The sequence below is a fragment of the Laetiporus sulphureus genome (genome assembly GCF_001632365.1).
Source record: "Laetiporus sulphureus 93-53 unplaced genomic scaffold LAESUscaffold_3, whole genome shotgun sequence".
NCBI lineage: Eukaryota > Fungi > Basidiomycota > Agaricomycetes > Polyporales > Laetiporaceae > Laetiporus > Laetiporus sulphureus.
In genome coordinates, this window is record NW_024468512.1 from 828,196 (window position 1) to 848,848 (window position 20,653).

At 52.9% G+C, this 20,653-nt stretch overlaps 9 protein-coding genes across 9 annotated transcripts; 2 read left to right on the plus strand and 7 right to left on the minus strand.

The window, feature by feature from the left end:
- Positions 1-405: 405 nt before the first annotated feature.
- LAESUDRAFT_734266 (uncharacterized protein) lies at positions 406-5,595 on the minus strand (the record flags this gene model as incomplete). Its single annotated transcript, XM_040910497.1, has 17 exons — positions 406-470; positions 525-651; positions 706-780; positions 894-994; positions 1,047-1,135; positions 1,190-1,290; positions 1,342-1,415; positions 1,471-1,794; positions 1,841-2,024; positions 2,080-2,170; positions 2,227-2,771; positions 2,828-3,772; positions 4,283-4,441; positions 4,501-4,942; positions 4,993-5,093; positions 5,145-5,276; positions 5,329-5,595. 17 exons carry the CDS (start codon positions 5,593-5,595, stop codon positions 406-408), a joined length of 3,822 nt encoding a protein of 1,273 aa, XP_040769140.1.
- Positions 5,596-5,710: 115 nt separating this feature from the next.
- On the plus strand, positions 5,711-7,486 carry LAESUDRAFT_671347 (uncharacterized protein; the record flags this gene model as incomplete). The annotated part of the gene is made up of 6 exons (XM_040905459.1): positions 5,711-5,887; positions 5,949-6,088; positions 6,152-6,437; positions 6,496-6,716; positions 6,774-6,853; positions 6,914-7,486. 6 exons carry the CDS (start codon positions 5,711-5,713, stop codon positions 7,222-7,224), a joined length of 1,215 nt encoding a protein of 404 aa, XP_040769141.1. The 3' UTR covers positions 7,225-7,486.
- On the minus strand, positions 7,382-7,698 carry LAESUDRAFT_642514 (uncharacterized protein; the record flags this gene model as incomplete). The annotated part of the gene is made up of 2 exons (XM_040903733.1): positions 7,382-7,501; positions 7,573-7,698. The coding sequence occupies 2 exons, from the start codon at positions 7,696-7,698 to the stop codon at positions 7,382-7,384; spliced, it is 246 nt and encodes an 81-aa protein (XP_040769142.1).
- Positions 7,699-8,035: 337 nt separating this feature from the next.
- On the minus strand, positions 8,036-10,259 carry LAESUDRAFT_268489 (uncharacterized protein). The gene is made up of 8 exons (XM_040901790.1): positions 10,114-10,259; positions 9,975-10,062; positions 9,388-9,904; positions 9,121-9,338; positions 8,946-9,070; positions 8,720-8,888; positions 8,556-8,656; positions 8,036-8,503 (listed from the first exon to the last, which is right to left on the minus strand). Exons 2-8 carry the CDS (start codon positions 10,014-10,016, stop codon positions 8,278-8,280), a joined length of 1,398 nt encoding a protein of 465 aa, XP_040769143.1. The 5' UTR covers positions 10,017-10,062; positions 10,114-10,259; the 3' UTR covers positions 8,036-8,277.
- LAESUDRAFT_268755 (uncharacterized protein) lies at positions 10,148-10,983 on the minus strand. The gene is made up of 3 exons (XM_040901791.1): positions 10,827-10,983; positions 10,659-10,759; positions 10,148-10,595 (listed from the first exon to the last, which is right to left on the minus strand). The coding sequence occupies exons 1-3, from the start codon at positions 10,896-10,898 to the stop codon at positions 10,385-10,387; spliced, it is 384 nt and encodes a 127-aa protein (XP_040769144.1). The 5' UTR covers positions 10,899-10,983; the 3' UTR covers positions 10,148-10,384.
- A 329-nt stretch (positions 10,984-11,312) lies between these two features.
- On the minus strand, positions 11,313-12,002 carry LAESUDRAFT_268448 (uncharacterized protein). Its single transcript, XM_040901789.1, has one exon. It carries the CDS (start codon positions 11,852-11,854, stop codon positions 11,354-11,356), a length of 501 nt encoding a protein of 166 aa, XP_040769145.1. The 5' UTR covers positions 11,855-12,002; the 3' UTR covers positions 11,313-11,353.
- A 494-nt stretch (positions 12,003-12,496) lies between these two features.
- LAESUDRAFT_720632 (uncharacterized protein) lies at positions 12,497-14,003 on the minus strand. The gene is made up of 3 exons (XM_040907851.1): positions 13,676-14,003; positions 13,275-13,534; positions 12,497-13,163 (listed from the first exon to the last, which is right to left on the minus strand). The coding sequence occupies exons 1-3, from the start codon at positions 13,951-13,953 to the stop codon at positions 12,946-12,948; spliced, it is 756 nt and encodes a 251-aa protein (XP_040769146.1). The 5' UTR covers positions 13,954-14,003; the 3' UTR covers positions 12,497-12,945.
- Positions 14,004-14,339: 336 nt separating this feature from the next.
- Positions 14,340-16,810, plus strand: LAESUDRAFT_692222 (MFS general substrate transporter). The gene is made up of 11 exons (XM_040906117.1): positions 14,340-14,814; positions 14,900-14,957; positions 15,009-15,122; positions 15,199-15,322; positions 15,365-15,545; positions 15,628-15,797; positions 15,869-15,894; positions 15,953-15,999; positions 16,053-16,333; positions 16,390-16,471; positions 16,531-16,810. The coding sequence occupies exons 1-11, from the start codon at positions 14,476-14,478 to the stop codon at positions 16,714-16,716; spliced, it is 1,608 nt and encodes a 535-aa protein (XP_040769147.1). The 5' UTR covers positions 14,340-14,475; the 3' UTR covers positions 16,717-16,810.
- Positions 16,811-17,156: 346 nt separating this feature from the next.
- LAESUDRAFT_720634 (acetyl-CoA synthetase-like protein) lies at positions 17,157-20,560 on the minus strand. Its single transcript, XM_040907852.1, has 16 exons — positions 20,399-20,560; positions 20,325-20,339; positions 19,972-20,256; positions 19,833-19,916; positions 19,758-19,764; positions 19,522-19,709; positions 19,387-19,466; positions 19,295-19,316; positions 19,109-19,224; positions 18,745-19,023; positions 18,578-18,689; positions 18,255-18,461; positions 18,091-18,197; positions 17,725-18,020; positions 17,560-17,646; positions 17,157-17,460 (listed from the first exon to the last, which is right to left on the minus strand). The coding sequence occupies exons 1-16, from the start codon at positions 20,493-20,495 to the stop codon at positions 17,379-17,381; spliced, it is 2,064 nt and encodes a 687-aa protein (XP_040769148.1). The 5' UTR covers positions 20,496-20,560; the 3' UTR covers positions 17,157-17,378.
- Positions 20,561-20,653: the final 93 nt, after the last annotated feature.

Sequence of the window (20,653 nt, forward strand, 5' to 3'; positions counted from 1 at the left end):
CCGCTCGCCCATAAGATGGTTGAGAGCGAGCAGGGCTGCTCGCACGGACAGATAGTCTCGGCCGCGAAGACCCAGCCGCTGTGTTATGGTCGGTCATCCTCCTTCTGGCCCTCTCAGCAGTTCTCGCGTCTGTTGACAAAAGACTGGCAATGCCAGATCGTCCTGCAGAGGATCTTGGAGCACTAGCTGCAGAGACAGGAGCGTCTGAGGTGATGCGTTCAACCCCCTTGGTAGGGCCACCGGAATTGGCCTTCCAGAGGGGATACGCTGCTACAGATGCTTGAGACGTTGGGCTAGGCCGAGGATATTCAATGACTTGTCGGGGTGCCGCACTCGGTAGGCGAAGATATCGTGCTCGTCTACGGGGCTAGGTTAGTGATGATAGATGAGGTTAGCATATTACACCTACGCAACAGCCTTGAGCTCAATCTTTGTTTTGTACGCCTTCTGCCATTTCTCAAATGCTTGAGCTAGGCCATGACACAATCAGGCCGATCTGCTCAAGTCGCATGCAATGCACATACCTAGCACGGATGTACGATCCATTTGTCGGGCTGCCTTAGCTTGTAATGCTCTCGGCATAGCATCGCGCCAGACGCTCCAAGCTTTGATCTTCGTATGATATGCATGCAGACGAACAGCAGGAAGCGACTGCCCGATATAACACATCAGTGCAAGCCACAAATCAGCTAATATCGCTCTTACCCTAGTCTTCGCATGCCAGATGCCAAAAGCACGAAACATGATGTTTTTCTGCTTCTGCAGAAGGAAATCGTCCGCCTACAATAAGTGTGAGCTTCGTGTGCAATAATCATACCAAGATCACTTGCCATAGGCTGCAGCCTGATGTCCTGGAATCGCTCTCGCCACCTGTCCCATGCAGCCGCCACCACAGTCAGCTTCAATTCTTCCTCTCTCTGCTGCAAGTGCAGTCGCCTATGTCGGACCTTCCTGGCAGCTGTCAGCCAGCGATAGAACATTCGACGCATCATTTCTGCGAAGCACATGAGCTTCAAAGTAGCGAACGCTCTCCGGCGCGTATGTACCTTCCCGTTTGACATCCTGATAGCTCTCCATGAGGCTAAGCTCTTCCACATGGCGTATGCACACTGTCTTCCACTTCTTGCATGCGATTCTGCATCATACATATAGATAAGCTGTCGAATTTGAACGAGAGAGATAGACCTACATAAGCATCTTTTTTCTTACTCTTTGATTGACTTGCAACTCTCTGTCCTTGATGTCAACTACACGATTTATCCAGCGACTGAGAGCGCCTGCCATTAAGCGCTGTCGAAGAGAATGAGAATTTAAGAATTAAACAAAGCAGGAATTACGTACCATTTGGATGCGTTGTCGCATGATCTCCTCAGCCATCTTCAGCTGTCTTTTTTTCTTGGCAGTCTCGAGCCATACTGAATAAACAGAGATTTTATTCAACCACACCTACTCGTAGATGACAGAACTCACCCTCAAAGTACCTTCGCGCCATGCCGTTCTCGAACTCCTTCAGCCTCTTCTGCAGCCTCCTCTGCGCTAGATGCTCCACCCATTTCTTCCAGTACTTCCGTTGAATGATCAGCTTGCTGACTATCCTAGCTTGTTTTGCTAGTTTGAATCTGGCTCGCAGGTGAAGACGCCATGTCAAATTTGTCTTAACAAGTAGTTGTCTCGAAAAGTACTCTGCGGCGAACTCTTGGGCGTTCTGATGGGCGCTGTATGCCTGACGCCACTTTTGCAGGGATGAAGACGCGAGTGTCGAATGTGCTCTCATAGAGAAAGCCAACGCCAGACCTGTATATGATTAGCGAGCGTAAGATATTGATACTGCATGCACAACCTTCAAGATCTCGCTGACGGCGCAGGCGTTCTTTCCACGTTACCCATACTTGTTTCAGCACCCTAGAATTGCTGACACGCTCTAAGAGTCTGCCTCTTTCGTGAGCTTTCCATACTCTCATGACAGCACGGATGAGAAGATCATCTTGACGTGCCAGATGCTTCAACGCCTTGCTCTCCAGTGACTACGTATACGAATATCAGCGCAGTAATGAAAACGTACAACTTTATGAAGCATACCTGTACTCTAGCCTTGGCCCGCTTCCAAGCCGCGAGAGCTCGCTTCTTAATAATCAAATCATGAAATGTGTCTGCAGTCTGACTCTCGTTCCTATGCAGGGAAACATTATCTAGAGTGGAGAAATTGATAATCGGGAGGAAACTTACAGGTGCTGCTTCCATACGTCCAGTGCTTGTCCCATAATCCTCAGATTTACGCGCTCCGTCATCTCCCGCTCCGTTCTGCGCAATACCATTTCCCGTCTCCATAGGTCGAAGTATCTCTCCTGAGACCTTTCTTGTCTATCGTATAGCAAGTGTTCGGCTGCCGCATCAAGCTCATCCAACTGTGCCAGTTGCGTCTTCCAAATGCTGAAAAATCGAACCGCAAGACGTCGAGAGTGGTACTGCTCTGCAACTTGCAGCTGATGTGCTTTCCGCCACTTTGTCCAGGCTTCCTTCAGCAACGACGCTTCCCTGCGTTCGCGCACCATTCTCATTTTGGTACGCATTGCATTCCGCCAGTCCGCTTGTTGTTTCTCTTTAAGTTTGACCTTCCAAAGCTCCAAAGCAGTTTGCATGCGCCGCTTGTCGGATATAGAAGCAACGCGTCGGCAAAGATCTTGCCGGTCGGCGAGATGCCCGCGCCAACGCTTGTAAGCCCTGCGGAGGACCACTGTATCGCGCGCATGAACAATCTGATCATGCGTAGTCTGCATACCGGTCCGGACTGTGAGATCAGAAGATCATACGAAAGAGATATACGTACGATGATCCACTCGTAGCCCTGTCTCCATATGTCCCAGCAGCGTTCTATCAATTTGTCCTCCCGAAAACGGTCCGCCTCCTTGCAGTCCTGAACTTCCATAACCTTGTTCCACGCTTCGTCTTCATCGATGGAGTTTGCTTTGCGATCATTGTCTCGTGGCAGTACTGAGCGCACCGCAGTTGAGGAGGATGATGGCATGGACGGAGCATACATGACTGCCCCACGAGTGGCAGTACGTGGGAAATACCTCGCAGGCGCATTGTCACGTATTGCAGCACCATAGGAAGGCGGAATAGTGGAAGTTGTAGCAGTCGTGGGCCTCGGACCTTCGGATGTTTCATCGTTCCAGTGAGAAAAAACATGATTGGAAGAGCCGCGCATTCTGGACCCATCTTTCAGGACATGCGCCGAGGGTGGACCTGTATGCAAACCCAGGGAGTTTGTGGTAGTTGTCAGAGTGGGCGAGATCGTCCTTCGCACGGGTCGTGGCGTATCATGGTGTCGAGGCCCTACCTGGCTGACTGACTCCCAATCGGTTGTCTCTGCATCGCTAGGGTCGGGATATGAATGGAGAGTGAGTGTGTCTTCCGGGGGTGCCTTACGCAGACCTGTGGTAAGTCGCGTAGTTACTACCTTCGACGGTGCAGGAGTATTCTGAGTCGCTCGCGGGATCTGTCCCTTGTCGTTCCCAGCGCGGGTAGCATATCCCTGCTGATGTTTGATGGTGTTCCATTTCTCGCCCCAATTCCTTCCTTTAAGCGTACCAAGCTTGAGGAGCTTACCGTAGTATGCTACCTCCTCTTGCGGGTCTAAACCGCGCTCTTGCAGTACGTCGTTGTACGCTTTGAATACTGTCAAGAACGTAGTAGCTGTGGCTGGTGCGCGATTTATGACAGTATCAATGAACTCGACGTCTTCAGGAGTCAATCCAGCAAACTCTGGGATCTGGGTAGATGAAGACCGCGATTCGTCAAGGAGTTCCTTGGCAAGAGCGGCCGCATGAGCAGGGTCATTTTTCAACCTGGGAGAGGCGCGTGCAGGTCTGAACTGAGACATCAGACGAGCGTTCAGTTACTTGAGTACAGGAGATAGCCAACCCAGGGCGAGGAAAGTGACCAGTCACCAGACGGCGTGTTCAACGACCGCAAGCGCGTTGCCAAAACGCGACGCGTCCAAAAGCACGTGCACCGTGACACGGTGGCCACAGTCCTGTTCTGTACCTGCCTGGATCCGAGACAGCGGTGGAGAAATATTATATACATCATCGATATATAAGTACAGGGTTCCATGGCACACAAAGGATGGAATCGTCCAGGATGCATGACGGTAGCATGCTTTGCTCAGAAGTGCACTTTGAGGGCGTCTGACATATGTGATTCTACAGGGCAATACGGGCATTTGACACGACTATAAAGCATCTCATGAGAAGCTGCTATGGTAGTAAAATCAGAGCACGCACCCTCCGGGTTTGCTTAGTTTCTGCAAACTATCCTTGGCGATGACATGCCCACAGCTCATCATCATTGGTGGATTCTGTTCTGTCGACTGTTCTTTCGAAACCGGACATGCAAATATCGAATGATATCTGTTCTCCGGTGGCAAGGATATTTCAATCTAGGATGCTGATGTAAGCAAGCCAAAATCTGAAAATGTGACGGGACATAACACTCAACTGGTAGCTCGTCAGTACGACTCCATTCACTCTTACGTTCGCGCATGACCTTCCGGCCCTTCTCAATTCGCGCGAGCGCTCCTCCTCCTCCAATATCTCCAACGACTCTCAGTGGGACTTGTTTGCTCATGCCCAGACTTGCACAGTACTCCTTCGCGAACATAGGCTCTAGATCGGAATGTAGCGATGGAGAAGCCAGGTCCGCATAGGGTGATAGTTGTAGACGAGCCAGAGGCAGATAGAGCATACAAGTCATCAAACGACGTATCTCCGGCTCGTGCTGAGAGTAAAAGGGAGGGAACACCGTTCTTGCGTATGTCAGTGCAGGAGAATAGTCCGGGGGATGTGACGTGAGGATAAGACGCATGAACTGTGAACGATGAAGCAAGAATTCAAGAGACGAGGAGTGATGATGAAGGAAGTGACGGTTTCGTGCCGCCCATCTGCACCGAAATTAAGCTTCATGATCGCGCTAGAATGTCATGTAACGCACTCCAATGCGGGACCGACATTCTGATACTTCAGAGCCGTCATAATGCGGTATAATTCAGCAAAATTTGCTTGCTTTTCCGAGTCTATCTCAACACCAGATTCCTAAGGAAATTGTCACAAATAGCTTTATAAGACAGATGTGGTGTGTCTTACCTCAATGAAGGTCTGTGCCGTGTGGAATTGACCAGTTCGGAGGAAGTGTAACGCAATGGAGTGTTCCAGAGCAGCATTAGCTTCTGGTGAAGTGAACATAGGAGGATACGATGGCAGTGCTGTGGAGAATTTCTAGGCTCGGTCTGTTGAGATACACTGAAGCACAACTTATGAAGAAACGCACCTTGTCGAGCGTTTTGCCCACCTTCATTAGGGAATTATAAGCCTCCTTTTGCCTCTCATCTACTTCCATCTTCTTTGTTTCCACTGTCTTTGCGAGGATAGTGAGTGTCTCATCCGTCACGGTGCCGGCCTTGAGCCGATCTTGCACTTCGCGGAGCGATTGCAACAGTGAATCAAGGGAGTCATTAACACTAGGAGTCTTCCCCTTTGCAGAAGCATTTGAAGTCAATTCCTCTAGCTTCGTGAGCTCTTTCAGTGGGCCATCCATTGGTGTCGTCGCCTGGTGGTATGTGGGCAAGTCGGCCTCACGGCGATCACAGTCATCAGACGCGGTGTAACGTGTAAAGTGGCGGCGGCGTCACACAGGTTTTCTCTTCACCGCTATGCCTAGATTTTTCACAGGAGACGTGCTCGGTGCTTTGAAGGCTATCAACTACACTCAGGGATATGATTCGAAGGAATGGAAGGCTCAATCGACAACACTTCTGTCGGGCGCGGTGGAAGAGAAGCCGAATCCTATCCAAAAACTAGCCATTTCTCGGGTCGACTCGAAACCCCTGGTACAATTCAACTTGAGCTGCTTCCTTGCCTATCTGCTTACAAGCATGTGCTCAAGGAAAGATAGCCGCTGCGCACAGTGATGGATTTGTATACGTGCGAACTGTCGACTCCACTGCCGTGTCTGCTGAGCCTCTACACGAGTGGATAGAAACTCGGCTGAAGCCCGAACAACGTTATATCGGGCTTGGGATATCGGGACGGTGAGCTGCACTGGCAGTGCTTCAGCAATTTTGATGATATTCAGCTTATGTGCGGCTCCACAGGCGTGTGTTCTCCTGCACATCCAATGGCGCCCTCCGGTCAACCGTACTTCCTCACGAAGACGTTGGTGCCAGCACCCATACCGCCGCGCTTCCCATGAGATTGTTTGACTGGCGCATGTCATCAAATGCCGAAACGTTTGCATATGGCGGCGACGAGGTGGAACTATCAGTATGGAGCACCGAGACAGCCTTTACACTTCGAGACGAAGCAAGCAACAGCAACGAGACAAGAAAGAGAAATCGAGGAGAGCAGCTCTTACCCGGAGAAGTCTGGAGAGCCAAAAATGTGCGTGATAGCTGAGCCTCGTGCAAGTTCTGTTTGACTGGAAACCATTATGCCACAGGTGCCTAACGACGGCCTGAGCCTACGTCAGCCCGTCCATATTACCGCTCTTACCTATCTTCATCCTTCTCTCTCGGCTTCCCATCACCATCTACTTACTGGAACGCAAGCCGGAAATGTTCGCCGCTACGACACACGAGCCGCGAGGCGGCCGGTTGCCGATTGGAAAGGGCTCGGGAAGGTCGGCGGTGTTAGCATCGTCGAAAAGGGGCTGTCTGAGAAGCAAGTATTTGCCAATCCCAAATAAGTAGCCGCCCAGCTAATGCTAGGTCTTGACAGCGAGGTTTTTGTGGCAGACCGTGCATGTAATCTCTTTGCATTGGACATGCGAAACGGACGCGTCGTTTATGGCTATAAAGGTCAACCTAAATTCCTCTATCTATCTGTCTATCAGCTCAACAAACGCTTTGTTCTCTTAGGTCTTGCTGGCGCCATAACATCGATAGCGCCGTCGCCTTCACTCCTTGCCTCTGTATCGCAGGACCGATTCCTACGCCTTCATAGTACATTGGCTCCGCCATCACAAGCAGGTGCACAACAGGAACACAAAGGGGATGTATTAGACAAGCTCTACATGAAGACGATACCTACAGTGGTCATATGGGATCAAGCTGCGGAAGGCCTTCAAGTTCAACCTCCGGCCAACTACCGCGACGACGACGAGAATGAAGCTGACGATGATATGTGGGATAATATGGAGAACGTTGGTGACAAGAAGGGGCGGAGATGATCGCCGGAGCAAAAAGAAGCAGGATCGCGGAATAGCTGGTAGTCCCATCACATTGCCGCATTCGCTGTCGATGGTAGAGTTGAGTAGGTCATGGGACAAAATATCGCTAGTAGACTCATTGTCAGAGTCGGAGCGTTCGAAGGGGCAATTTATGCGACTAAGAATTGCGATAATATTGCCATCCTACCCAGTTGGCAATCACGAAATATGACGTAGTCGGTATGAGAAGTATGAAGAAGTACTTGTAATAAACGTCTTGAGCGAGGATATCCACAAGCTGTAGATGGCATTTGGAATGCCCTTGTCGTCATGTCTTGTGTGTAGCAGCGTTTGAAACTCTACACTCACCCAGATCCCCGTTTGATGTTGATGATGGAATGCTTCGAAGAACGTCGCGTAACTTCCGAAAATAAGCAACAGAAGTGCAGAAACTATCAGAAACAGGCCAGTCTTTAAACTTGGTGCTTCTGCCATCGGGTAGCTGAACAGCGGAAGTTCATGCATGCAATGAACGATTGGAATTTGCTACCTACGGCTGATTTTCTGATTTGACTGTCATTGGCAGAGGAGTTAGGCATTGATCGCGACACGGCTTGAATGTCGAATCGGCAAGTTGACCACCTCAAGTTGGCGGCTTGAGGCTATGATGATGATGTGTATCTTGCCAACTGTCACTGTCTAATGCTGTGTGACCGTAGTAGTACAAGCGCCCTAGAATATCTCTGCGAGTGTGATCGAGATCTAAATCTCATCATCATCCTGCCCTCGGGCAGCCTCGGGCTCGTCTCAGGCAGACCTATTAAATCGCCTTTTTCTGAGGAAGCGACGACAGGCGAAATAACTCTGGCGCTGCTGGTAGGGCCGGAGGTATCTCTGCATACACATATTGTTGATGGCCACCATCATCGGCGTGCAGTCGCACAATTTCACTGACACACTGGCACGCATACACCCTGCTAGTAACGGAACCCGAGAAAAACATGGACGTGGTCATCACTGTATAAACCTGTCCGTATGTGCAGCTACGATAAGCCTAGCCTATGATCACGTTCTTCATGCTGCCCAAAAGGTCAGCCCGTTGGTACTACACACTTCATGAGATGAGTCATGACGCCTCCGACTGATCAGCTCCGAGATGAATGTCGATAAGACATCATTAGTATGAGGAAGTTGCCCATTCGTTATTGCCGCAATCCAGTTAGGTAGCGCATCTTTTACGCCTTGATGACCGCAGTTGGCGACCAAGAACGCAACCTCTAGTTGATAGATTTCGGGATACCTAGGTTGTCGCAAGAATTAGAGAAGCACAAAGGACAACAAATCAATGTGACCTGGAACTGAACTCGGAGAACACTTCATCGAGTATATTCTCAGCGGAAAGCTGAGATCGAATGTTTTCGGAAGCTAATTTCTTCAATTCCGGCAGATCGTACTATAGTGCAGATTGCATGTGATGAGTTACAGCAATGCACGTCGAACTGAAAGGTATGCATGCCTTGTCCGCAAGTCTATACATAGATTTCGGTGAACATGACGGAGACTTGACCCCGGGGTACAGGGGCGGTGCCGCAGTCTTTCCCTCGGCCTTCGCACTCTGCAAGCATGACCTAAGAGGAGCAAACTCTATATGCCCTGTATACAAGTAGGCAATAAGAGCTTTCCACCTGTTCAATGGACAAGTGATGTTGGTTTTTTAATTCCTCAAGTGCAGGTCCGCTTACGTCTTGTATGCCATATCATGTACAAAAATTGTCCGGCCAACGCATACTGGCTTTATCATCGTGACGCTTGGCGACATGGTGTCATTCCCGCTGGCGAGCAGTATAGATGATTCTCTGCCTGTCCCCTGCCCCAACATTTCCAGATCGGTCTTCAATCCATGGTTTTAACACTTACAGCCATCGTTGTGTCCTCTATGTCTGACTTCGTGGCCACCTCCGCTCTGGGCGTCGCTTGCCGCTCTTTCTCTTCAAGCACTTTCCTCACTTCTCGATCCTCAACTGCGCCACTATCTGAAATAGCCCAATCCCGCTCTTCGTCCTCGAGATCGCTATCTGACTCGTATCCGTATTCCACAGCAGATAATCGCTTGTTCGCAAATTCCGGAATATCATCTACGATGTTTGTTAGAGAACTTTCCATCAATCCACTAGTCAACACTACGCCTCCCGAGCTGCGTCACAGTAACTGTCTCGAGATGTAGGATGATCCATGCACGCTTGTCAAATTCGGGGGAGGCATTGGTAAGCGTGGCGCTTGCAGCAAAAACAGGACGCAGCTCGTGTACAAATGTATCGGATTCAGAATCAAAGCGCCGAGTGAAAAGAAGGAACTTCGTGTCGACAAAGCTGCAAACGTCCATGGATCGGAATATCGCGAGTCGAAATGCTTCTTCTCTTGTTGGAGGTGGTGGTGTTCGTACATCGGCCCTCGTGCCACTGATGAAGAACGCATTGTCGCCACTCTCGGCGGGCTGCCCTTCGTTGGACCATAAATGTGGCGACCCAGCGGATATGCGCCGACCCTCGGACATTCCGATGTCGACTGGGGGCGAAAGGGCGACTGGCGCGCGCTTGCGTTTTTTGTCCTTTTCTCTCATACTTGCACCTGAGCTTGTGGCCGACAGGAGAGTCGAGGCAACGGCAATGCGAGGTCGGATAATAAGGCCACCGTCGCCACCCTACAACGTGGCGGACGCGAGGTGTCAAGCGTCAGGACAATGTTTGCCCCGTAAGGCGTTCAACTCTTACAAAAATGACGATCTCGCGGCTCGGACAGAGCAGAAGGCACATATGTCACTAATAAAGGAAGCCGTACCACCAAGTCGTAGGACTTCGGCTGACACGTGTATCAGTATGCACTTAGATGTCATGAAAAAGGAACACCCACGATAGAAATACCAGTACTTGCCTTCGGCCCATTGTACGCTGCGACGGACTGAAGATAATAAAATTGGTAAGATGATACGCGCTTTGATACACCCGTTAGCAGATGGCTGTTCGGCATCAAGAAAGAGACAGATACGATCGCATACAGTCTCATTGGCTAATTTGACAGAACAAAGCAGGCGTGGTCAGCGAGCCATCGACGAAGGAGCGCTTCGACACGCAAATATTCGCAACATTACGTAGCGATCCGAGGAAGCCACTGCTAGTATCGCCTAAGACAATCTACGAGCCGAACCACACTTCGATGCGACTCCCTGACCCTTGGCTGTGAGACTGAGGATGATGGACAGCAGCACTTCGCTGCACTGCGGGAGGCACCCTCCGGACATGTTGTCTAGAAACCGCGGTAGGGCAGCCATGACGTCCGGGCGGACGCATTGCTTGCAGAAGAAATCCACTTCAAGCTGGTGGACTTCGAGGTATCTACGTAGTGGAGGAATAGAACATGAGCATACACGTGCGAACCCATGCGAACTGGTGTCTCACCTGGACGTGAAGTCGGAGAACAGCTCAACGAGGATGTTCTGGACGCACAGCTGCGCGCGTATGTTGTTCAGCGCCAGTTGTTTAAGCTCGGCAAGACCGTACTACGAGGACATGCCAGAGTGATTGTCAGCGTACGAGCAGCTGTGGACAAGCGAGTCGCGGAGGTACTTTCTCAGCGAGTCTATACATAGACTTTGGCGAACACGACACAGTCTTGTGGGGCTTACATCCCTCGTGCATAGCAGAAGTTCTACCTTTGCTTGTGCGCGCCGACGACGAGCGGAGAGGAGCGAACGAAACCTCGTTAGTGTAGAGATACGAGACGAGCGCCGTCCATCTGCGGCCCGACGCCGTTATGAGTGTTTGTATAGCGTGGAGCCCCACGAACGTACTCATGTCTTGAATGCCACATCGTGCATGACCGCCACTCGGCCCATGCGCGCATCTGCAATTCCATGCATACCATTCTCTTCTTCGTACGCATCAGCTGTGTGCTTGTCACCACGCGAAGCATGTCCTGCGCTCATTTCCTCGTCTTGGTCGTCATCCTCCAGATCGCTATCATCCTCATACCCATACTCTTCAGCAGGTAGGCAGTAATGTCGGCTCTGCGATTCCTCGTCGTCAACGCGTGCCAGTACTATCAAACGCCTTCTCTCAGTACGCTATACCTTGATAACGATATACATGCAGAACTAATAGCACTCACAACTGTTGAGCTCGGGTGAGGCTCTCCTGAGTATAGCACTATTCGCGTAAGCCACGCGCGGACCGAAAACCTCCATACCATCTGCATGCTGACGGAGACGAGAGAACAGGTGGAACTCAGTGTCGACGAAGTTGCCCTGGGTGATAGAGTGGAGGATCGCTAGCCGGAGAACCTCGCCTCTTCCCATATGCATGTCTGGCGGACAGTCCGACAGCTGTGATCCCATTCTCGATGGAGACGCAGAAGTGGTAGAGGAGCTCGGAGAGGACGACGGTTTGGACCAGCCAGACGTCTCGTCGCCGCTCTCGTCATTCAGGGAAGCAGCATCTGCCTTGGTCCTCCTCCCCTCCTTTACGCCTCGGACTCTTTTCTTCGAAACCTCCTTCTTGCCTCGCTCGCCTATGCATTCGTCGAGATGCGCCAACACCGAGGCAGACCTGATGGACTCGGCACCTCGATGGCGAACGGATGCGCTAGATATCATCATACGTGATAGCGAAGAGAAAACTGAGGCGTTTCGCTTTTTTACATGACCATAAATACTTTAATTCATGAGACGTCTACTCCTGTGAACTGTTTGTGTATCCCTGAGGCATTCGCACCCGACCTTCGACCGAGAGCACATCCGAAACGATCGTCAGCATGCACTCGCTTGCTATAGAAACTGGCGCGGAATGGCGGAAAGGACGCAACTCCTGTTTGCTTCATGGACTCAAGGCCGATCAACGCACCGAAGACGCAAGGCGAGGACAATCATGGCTCACCTTGCACCGAAACTGAACATCAATGAATTAATGGTTCGGTTTGCGACAATTGCGCTAGTGGATACGATCCTATACCTGACCCTTCGGTGCGCTGACGAGCTGTGAGAGACTCAAGTGAAACACGAGGATTCCCGCTGTCGCTGGTCTGAGCGAGCCCTCTGATCAACTTTCGGCCGGATGAAGTTTTGCAAAGGAGGCTGCAATGCCCGTTCAGTCCACACAGGGCGCCGCCCATCCATTGACATGAGTACACGCCCCACAAGACTGCCACTCACCGGCAACCCTCGAGGTTCGAGGTTGTAGATCCGAACGGCTGGCGGACGAGAAGTAGGGGAGATGGTCAAGTGTCACTATACAACAGATATGCGGTAGATTGTGCAAGGAAACCGTACAAAGGTTACGAACAATGGGCAAGCAGGCAAACACGCAGGAAACCACTCCATCCTGGTATACAAAGCGAGGCGATGACTGGGACTAACTGCACGCGGCGGTGAGAAGCAATGAGGGATCGGACAAGAACAATGACGAGAAAGAATCGAGGTACAAAACAGAATGTTATAAAGTGGGGCGCACTGAAGCGCCATCAATTAGCGGAGAATATGCTAGAAACAACAAAGCTGATGGTACAAGATGTGTATGTTGAAAACTGTAAAGATAGTGGCCGTAAACAACAATATAAATCGAGCACCACCAAGGCGGGTTCACTATATCCTGGACATCTGAGGACGTTAGAATAAACAACACAGGGAGAACAAAAAATGTAAATCCAAAGACGAGGCACCGCCGTCCGCTTTCCCTTCCGAGTCCGCGTGACTCACGAGAGCGTTTCAGTCTCCATTTCATCCGGCGTCGGCAGAGGGAGAGGCACCGTCGCCGGCGACAGCGCCATAACTGTTGAAGAACAGTTTCCGTATGCAGGGCTCGGAGAGATGGAGAGCGGGCGCAGAAGGCCCGCTATAGTTGTAGAGGCCGTGTCGTATGACGGATGGCGCTGGAAGGGGTTACGCGTGTGCGAACGCGACACGGGAGAGGCTGCAGCACATACGACAAAACGATGCACGCACCACCACCGCCATCACACACAGGAGCAGAGATGTCAGCAAGCGACTCGTCCGGGTGAGAGAACAAAAGTGCAGCACGAACCGAGCGGGGCGCTCCCAAGGAGCTTGAATGGGTAGGGTGGGGCAGTACCGTCCTCTGCTGCGGTGTCTGACAGCGTCAGGCCGAGCCCGTGGTCAGAGAGGCCCGGACTGAGGCTGGATGAGCGCGCATAGAAGAAGGTGTGTGGCGTGTTGAGGTTGGTGTTGCTCGGGCGGAGGATGGGTGATGTCGGAGGGAAGCAGAGAGTGGAAGATTGCAGAATGGAGAGAAACTCTTCGAGAGCCTCGGAGGGCAGGCTCGATCTGAATGGAGGAGAGATGGGTCAGCGATAGGCTCGTGATACGGACGCACCAGGCACAGCGCTGGTTATACAGACAGACAGTGATCAGAGCGATCGTAAGGTGTCTGTAGCATGGCCACCAGAGCAGAGGAGGGCGGCTTACCTGGGTGACGCTCGCGGGGAGAGGGACTCGCGATCAGAGGAGTCGGGTGGGGCAAGCTTCGTCGATGAAGCAAAATCGTCATGCACATCGAAAGGCTCCTCGCCTAGCTTGAGGAGGTCAACGCCGTCCGCAACGAGACGGACATTGTTAGCGACACGGGTCTGCGGGCGGTGGATGGCATGCTGGAAGGAAGCGTAGGACGATGCTGCGGGCGCAGCGAGGCGGACGGGGCGGGGAGCGACGACGACAAAATTGTCGGGTGCCTGAGTATAGTTCATGATGGATGCGGAAGCGGTGCGATCAGGGGATGGGTATGAGGTGCGGGCAACAAGTGTTTCGCGAGAGACGACGATCAACGGGGTCACCGCCCAGTCCTGGTGACGGTGGCTGTCTGTTTGTGCGTGCTTGGTCGCTCGCGGTCACGGGATGAGCCTCGACCGACGTGCCTAGCGCCCGTGCGGAGGCCGTCGTTCCGGACGAGCACATCGCCCACCGCGTCTCTCGTCCACGCGCTCTTTCGCGGCGACATTCCACACAACATCGCCGCCTTCTTCGCGTGCACGCGGCTCCGAGGTCGTCCCATCCAGCATGCACCGTGCCAGCCCTGCTCAGAAAGAACCACTTCCGAACAAACAGCGGGTTCCGCACACGTAAATGATTATGCCCGTGAATCAGATCCACCATCTCGATATCTGGCACGTCACCATTCCTTCATTATAAGATACCGGCCTGCTGATTCCTCCTCCAGCCAGCTCCCTCTGCCAGCGTCCACCAGCTGCCCCGAGTGCTAGAGCCGCTAAATGGTGGTCTTTTCCCTTTCCACCGCCAAAACGGGCGCGAGCAGCCGCGTTCTTGACGAGCACGAGCTCGCTAACGTCGGCCCCAGCCACGCCGCCCTCGATGATCGCAAGCTTCCCTACGTGAATGACGACCCCGAAGCTCGCCCGCGCTCGCCCTTCCGCCTTCATGACCCACAACGCGTCACGCCCCTCCCAAAGGCCCAGCTCTTCACCCTTTGTTCCGTCCGCCTCATCGACCCCATTGCCTTCACCCAGATCTTCCCCTACGTGAACGAGATGATGGACCGCCTCCACCTCACCAATGACCCCTCCAAGATCGGCTTCTACAGCGGTTTGGTGGTGAGCTCCCCACACTCTTCTTCACCCGCCCCCCGTGGTGAGAATCCCGCGTGCTCAGCTTTCGCCGTGTGTGTTTGTTCTGTAGGAGAGCAGCTTTGCCGTTTCGCAACTCTGCTGCATTTATCACTGGGCCCGCGTCTCTGGTGCGTCGCGCGCATATACTCACATTCTGGTTTGACTGACGCGCTCAGCAGATAGGATCGGCCGCCGCCCAGTCGTGCTGGCAGGCATCTTGGGCATTGGCGTCTCCACCATTCTTCTTGGGCTCGCCCACAGCCTCGGCGGTGTCCTCCTCGCCAGAAGCGTTGGTGAGCCGTCTGCACATTCTAGCCCATCCCCCGCGCTAATCCCGCACTCACGCTCGCCTTCTTTGCGCTCGGCTAGCCGGCATCTTTTCTGGGAACATCGCCGTAATACACTCCGTCCTCGGAGAGATTACCGACGCGACCAACCAGGCGGTCGCGTTCCCTATCTATGGGCTCTTCTGGCCTTTGGGTGCAATCATCGGGTAAGCAGCGCGCGTCGTACAGGCGACGTGAAGAGCTTGTAGCCTAAATCTTTTCTCGGCGCATAGACCTCTGTTGGGCGGGACGTTCTCCAGACCCGCGGAACGTTTCCCCAGTTTCTTCGACTACGAGTTCCTCCGCGCCTATCCGTACTTCCTGCCGTGCTTCGTCGCGGGATGTCTTTCACTCGCCGGCGCGGCCCTGGTCTATTTATTCCTCGAAGAGGTACGCGCATCCGTCCATCTCGCTTGCGTAGTGAATTCACATTCTTTTACGTGTTGTTGACGTTTCGTGCAATGTGACTCAGACGTTGCCCAGCAAGCGGAACAACGGCGAGTACGTGCCGATGAGGCAGGTGGGCTCCGAGCATGGGACCGTCGATCCTGAGAAGCCGGCGGAGCCTGCGGGCGTGCGTGCACTGCTATCAATACCGCTCGTCAAGGCATTGTGCTTGAGTGGGTTTGCGCTGTCATTTCTGTGAGTGGCTCGAATGCTGTAGGCAAGCGAGCGACTGGACTGATATGCGCACCGATTCTGCTTACTTGCAGAAACACGGGGTTCGACGTGACATTTGGTAAGTGTTTGCTGCATCATAGATTTCGTTGGAATGCTGACTTGTTTTCTATTCTCAGTCTTGTTCTCGTACTCCGCTATTGAGCGCGGCGGGCTCAATTTCGAGGTAAATCATCCATTTCTTCTCTCTTTCCTCGACCTAACTACAGTCTCTCGTAGACGCACCAAATTGGCTATGCCCTTGCGATGTCGGGCGCCGCCTCAGTCCTCCTCCAGCTCTTCTTCATGCCTTACCTCCTGCGTCGTTTTGATCATGCGCGGATGTACAACGCGTGCATGGCACTTTGGCCGTTCTGCTACGTGCTCATGCCTGGGCTTAACCTCATCGCGCGAGCGGGCACGGCAGACGGCGTCGTAATGAATGCGGGTGCGAAGGCGATGGTGTGGGTGGGGATTGCGGGATTGTTGGGGCTGGCGAGGACGGCATGTCTGGCATATTCGTGAGTAGTGGCTGCACTGAACGCGGATGGGGATGGTTGATTGATGGTCGGTGCAGTGTGAGCATGATCCTTGTGAAGGAGGCTGCACCCGACCCATCGTCACTTGGTGCGACAAACGGGCTCTGCCAATTCTTCATGGTGAGCGCTCCCGTCATCCGCGCCTGACCCAACTGACGCGTCTCATCCCTCACGCGCAGTGCTTCGCGCGGTCGTTCAGCCCAGCGTTCGTGAGTTCGCTTTTTGCGTTTTCGAACGGGTTCGACTTCGTGCTCCTGCACTATTTGTGGGTGCTCGTCATGGTGATCATTTCGTTTCTCGGTACGACACTGTCGAGAAGGATTGCTGAGGGGAGAAGAGTGAGGCCCGCGCTCGCTAGGGCTTAGACGCGGTACGTGGGTGGCTCCTACGACGGCGATCATGATTGTGGCTGTCGATGTCGAGCAGTGAGGTCATCTCTTGGTAGGTATGTAGACGATTGGGGTAGGATGACGGGCGGTTGCTTGCTGGACAGCAATAGTGCTGTCAGAAGCATCAAGCGGAGATGCTATGCGCATGTGGAAGGAGGATGTAGTTACGCTGAGGAGACACTAGAGGATATTCACTTTCTCAACCGTGCAAACCATTGTGCCTATAGACCGAATGCACGCATCTATCGATGATCTCTTGCAGGCATCGAGCGTTCTCTCGAGTGTTCCCTAGAATACTCCATCGCCGGTGCATTCTGACAGCTGCACTTTTGAGTAATGTTACGAACAACCCGGGCGAGGGTTCTGTCATGCCGTATGTGCACGAACGGCGGAGGACGAGCCATCGGCGTTTCAGCGTTCAGCGTCATGTAAAACGCGGCATTTGATCCATTGAATGAGAACATTGCCATCTGCAAGTGAAGACATCGTGTATGACGCCCGCGCTTCACTGCGCAGGTTAGTATATTAATCTACAACAGGGGATACATGAGCGCAGGCAGGGAAGATGACCCAAACTCGACAACGGCAACACTCTGATACGATATGTGCCTGTCTGGCGAATGACGCCACAGGGACGTTCAGAGCTTCCCCGACGTCGGCGGTGGGGGGAGGTCGTAGAGCGCGTCAAGCTCGCGTTTGAATTTGTTATAGGTCTCCTTCCTGTAGTTCCGAAATGAGCATGCGCACACGGTATACACCAGGAATCGCATAAGTGGATGCAGGGAAGGTGGACCGAGTCAAGGAAGGAAGTGCACGTACCGCCTAACCTTGAACGTCGGCGTGAGACAGCCATTCTCCACCGTGAACGGATCCAGCGTAAGGTGGATGCGCTTGATCATCTCGAAGCTGCACAGAAGATAGGATTAGAACACATGTCCCTCACTGTCGCCGCCCGAGATGTCAGCAAGCATACGCAGCACGCACCCTCTGAGCTTCACGGCATGAGCCTGCTTCGTAAGTTCCGTCAGAAGCGCCGCGTTGACCTTCGGATCCCGCAGTGCCTCTTCGAGCCGCCCCACCTCCTCGGGCGTCACGGCCTCACCCCACAATCGCGAAAGGAAGCCGGCAAACTGAATGGGGTCAGGGACCACGATGGCAAGGAGATACGACTGCAGCGAATCGCCGTGCACAAAGAGCTGTGACACGAGTGGACACGAGCTGTAGACGTTCTCGATGTTTTCGAGCGCTACGTACTCTCCCTGCGCGAGCTTCATGATATTCTGAGGTCAAAGAAGGACAAGGTTCAATTGAGAATTTAATTAAGGAGAAGCAAAGAATCCCCATTCGTACCTTGACGCGGTCGACAATCTTGAGACGACCGCATTCATCGAACTGTCCTACATCGCCAGTATGTGTCCATCCCTCCTCATCGATAGTGGATACGGTGTTCTTCTCGTCTGCGCATAACGTACACAATCAACGCGTTAACACCGTAGAATGAACGAGAAACGAACCTTTGAAGTACCCGATGAAGCATCCGTCCCCTCGGCAACAAATCTCTCCTCTCGGATACGGCCTGTCTTGTGCGGTATACCCCATCGCGGGAACATCCACGAGCTTAAGTTCAATGTTAGGCACCGGCGGCCCGACCGTTCCGCTCGATGTGGGGTCTTTCGGCCACACATGCGTGCAAGTACCACCGTTCTCTGTCATGCCATAACTGTGGTCAAGAGGAGTTCAGCACGCAATAGCGCATTCGATGGAAATGGAACGCTACGCTCACCCTAGAACGGGTGTCAGCTCACTGCGCGGAAGAGACGTTTCCAAGGTGACACACCTTCCAGAATATCACAGCACAAGGCGATCCGCAGGAAGTTCATGACAGTAGGGCTGATCGGTGCCGATCCACAGGCCATCAGCTCAACCTTGCCGCCCATAGCAGCTGCAACCTGCCAGCCATCCCAGATGAGCGTTGCGCGAAGAAAGTCAGCACGGAAGGCGAACCTTCTTGAACACCAGACGGTCCCACAGTGGGTGGCTGCGCTCGCCATCGATATGCAAACGCTGTATCTTCACCTCCGTTGCATGGCGGAACAGCTTGCCTTTCAGCCCCGGTGCCGATCCGGCAACCATGACCGCCTGGTATATCCTGTTTAAGACACGCGGGACTGCCGCGACGAAAGTCGGCTTGAGGACCTGCATGTCCTCGAGGAGGCGCAAAGGATCGCCCGTCGAAAAGCCAACGCGACCGCCAACTGCGATATTGCAAAGCGCCATGACTCTCTGAGGAATGTGACATTTCAGGGATCAAATCGGCGCACGTCAGACAACTCCGACACATCCATAGACTGACGGAAGGGGGACGCACCTCGTAGATGTGCGCTAGAGGAAGATATGATATAGAACACCTGTCTTCGTGTACATTATAGGCATGCAACTGCGAATGGACATCGCTCGCCAGGTTGCCATGGGTTAGCAGGACACCTTTGCAGAATTGGGACAAAATTTAAGCATATGCAGGGAAGGTTAACGCCACAAGCTCAAGCGATCGTACCCTTGGGATTCCCGGTAGTGCCCTACACAAGTCCGGTAACTAAATGAGCTTCTATGCTACGGTGATAAAATTTTTCACGCCGCTGTACGTACCGACGTGTAGCAGATTGTGGCTAGCTGGTCCGCCGTCGCCGTGATAGGCTCGACGGGATCGCCAGCGCCCATCTCTTCCACTGAAAATGTAAATATCAGTACGGCCAGCTCGAGCGCGCGGCGTCACGCACGCACGGTCATGCATAGTCTGGATCTCGATGTTCTTTTCCCTGCCCCAAGCAGCAAGAATCTCCTTGCTCTTATCGGAGATGTCATCCATGGCCACGACCACCTTGAGCCCGGGCACTTTGGACGCGATGTTGAGCAGGAATGGAATATGGTCCGAAGTGGCAAACACGATGGTAATTTCCGCATGATTGATGCTATTCTTCTCTGAGATCATGTCAAGCCGACATTGATTAGCTACTCACATGTATTCTGAATGCCGGACAGATCACCACGCGAGTCAAGCTTTACAGCGTAGAATGCTTGATTATGTGTCTCACCGACAGAGTCCTTTCCCAACGTATCGTACAAACTGACTCCAACCATTCCGTAAGCTTGGAGTGCCAGGTCAATTACCTGCCACTCTGCATGGAAACATTTACGCAGGTCCTTGAACGATATGGCACAGGTGTCACGCACCAGGCATGTTCTTGCTCCAGATCCCGACTGTGTCTATTTGGCCTCCTCCCAAAGCTCCTGACTGGAAGAGCTTGTAGACCGCACTGCCCAATGCGCGTCTGCGCACGTCGACCTGCGGCCATGATAACCACTCGTAATGGTCAGCATACTTAAGGGGCTTCTTAGATACTAGAGGTCGGTGACCAAGGAAGGGCCCGTCTCCTGCACGCCTGAGTCCTTCGTCAAAGATCTCCGTGAGCGTCTTGAACGTCCGAGGTGACTGTAAAGTCAGCAGATCATATGCGGCTGGTGGAAGCGAATTGTGTGGTCTCATTAATGATCGCCGCACCACATTGGGTGCAATGCAAGCTCACTGCATCGGTAATGCCCTACGGACCACATCGTTCCTATTATGACCACGACTCAAAGGTGATTAAGGGGTGCGCACCTGTCTGACCAGGCCTCTGAGTGCCGGGGACCTCCGCACTTTGTCGCTTGTAGTCTGCTTCTGGCGGAAACGGCACCGGGATGTTGTATTGAGACATGCTGGTCGAGGAAGTCGGGGACAACGATGGGAGAGGAGGAGGCAAGAAAGGACGCTGGAGTCCGGATGGGGCGGCATAATGGGTGCCATATAGACAGTCGTGATCACCGGGGCTGCCTTGTCCGGATCACATGAAATCTCTTGCAGTAGCACATGCCT

What these genes read in the sequence shown, in the direction of transcription:
- LAESUDRAFT_268489 (XM_040901790.1), bottom strand. Translation starts at nt 10,016, where the DNA reads ATGTGCCTTCTGCTCTGTCCGAGCCGCGAGATCGTCATTTTT. An exon ending in TAGAGGACACAACGATGGCT is followed by an intron (nt 9,071 to 9,120) that starts GTAAGTGTTAAA and finishes ATGTTGGGGCAG; the next exon opens with GGGACAGGCAGAGAATCATC. An exon ending in CATGATATGGCATACAAGAC is followed by an intron (nt 8,889 to 8,945) that starts GTAAGCGGACCT and finishes TCCATTGAACAG; the next exon opens with GTGGAAAGCTCTTATTGCCT.
- LAESUDRAFT_268755 (XM_040901791.1), bottom strand. Translation starts at nt 10,898, where the DNA reads ATGCACGAGGGATGTAAGCCCCACAAGACTGTGTCGTGTTCGCCAAAG. An exon ending in TGTATAGACTCGCTGAGAAA is followed by an intron (nt 10,760 to 10,826) that starts GTACCTCCGCGA and finishes ATGTCCTCGTAG; the next exon opens with TACGGTCTTGCCGAGCTTAA. An exon ending in TTCTCCGACTTCACGTCCAG is followed by an intron (nt 10,596 to 10,658) that starts GTGAGACACCAG and finishes TCCACTACGTAG; the next exon opens with ATACCTCGAAGTCCACCAGC.
- LAESUDRAFT_268448 (XM_040901789.1), bottom strand. Translation starts at nt 11,854, where the DNA reads ATGATGATATCTAGCGCATCCGTTCGCCATCGAGGTGCCGAGTCCATC.
- LAESUDRAFT_720632 (XM_040907851.1), bottom strand. Translation starts at nt 13,953, where the DNA reads ATGAACTATACTCAGGCACCCGACAATTTTGTCGTCGTCGCTCCCCGC. An exon ending in TCCCCGCGAGCGTCACCCAG is followed by an intron (nt 13,535 to 13,675) that starts GTAAGCCGCCCT and finishes TCCTCCATTCAG; the next exon opens with ATCGAGCCTGCCCTCCGAGG. An exon ending in CCTTGGGAGCGCCCCGCTCG is followed by an intron (nt 13,164 to 13,274) that starts GTTCGTGCTGCA and finishes TATGTGCTGCAG; the next exon opens with CCTCTCCCGTGTCGCGTTCG.
- LAESUDRAFT_692222 (XM_040906117.1), top strand. Translation starts at nt 14,476, where the DNA reads ATGGTGGTCTTTTCCCTTTCCACCGCCAAAACGGGCGCGAGCAGCCGC. An exon ending in GGGTTTGCGCTGTCATTTCT is followed by an intron (nt 15,798 to 15,868) that starts GTGAGTGGCTCG and finishes GCTTACTTGCAG; the next exon opens with AAACACGGGGTTCGACGTGA. An exon ending in GGGGTTCGACGTGACATTTG is followed by an intron (nt 15,895 to 15,952) that starts GTAAGTGTTTGC and finishes TTCTATTCTCAG; the next exon opens with TCTTGTTCTCGTACTCCGCT.
- LAESUDRAFT_720634 (XM_040907852.1), bottom strand. Translation starts at nt 20,495, where the DNA reads ATGTCTCAATACAACATCCCGGTGCCGTTTCCGCCAGAAGCAGACTAC. An exon ending in GTGCTGTGATATTCTGGAAG is followed by an intron (nt 18,462 to 18,577) that starts GTGTGTCACCTT and finishes CTCTTGACCACA; the next exon opens with GTTATGGCATGACAGAGAAC. An exon ending in CCGACGTTCAAGGTTAGGCG is followed by an intron (nt 17,461 to 17,559) that starts GTACGTGCACTT and finishes TCGGAACTACAG; the next exon opens with GAAGGAGACCTATAACAAAT.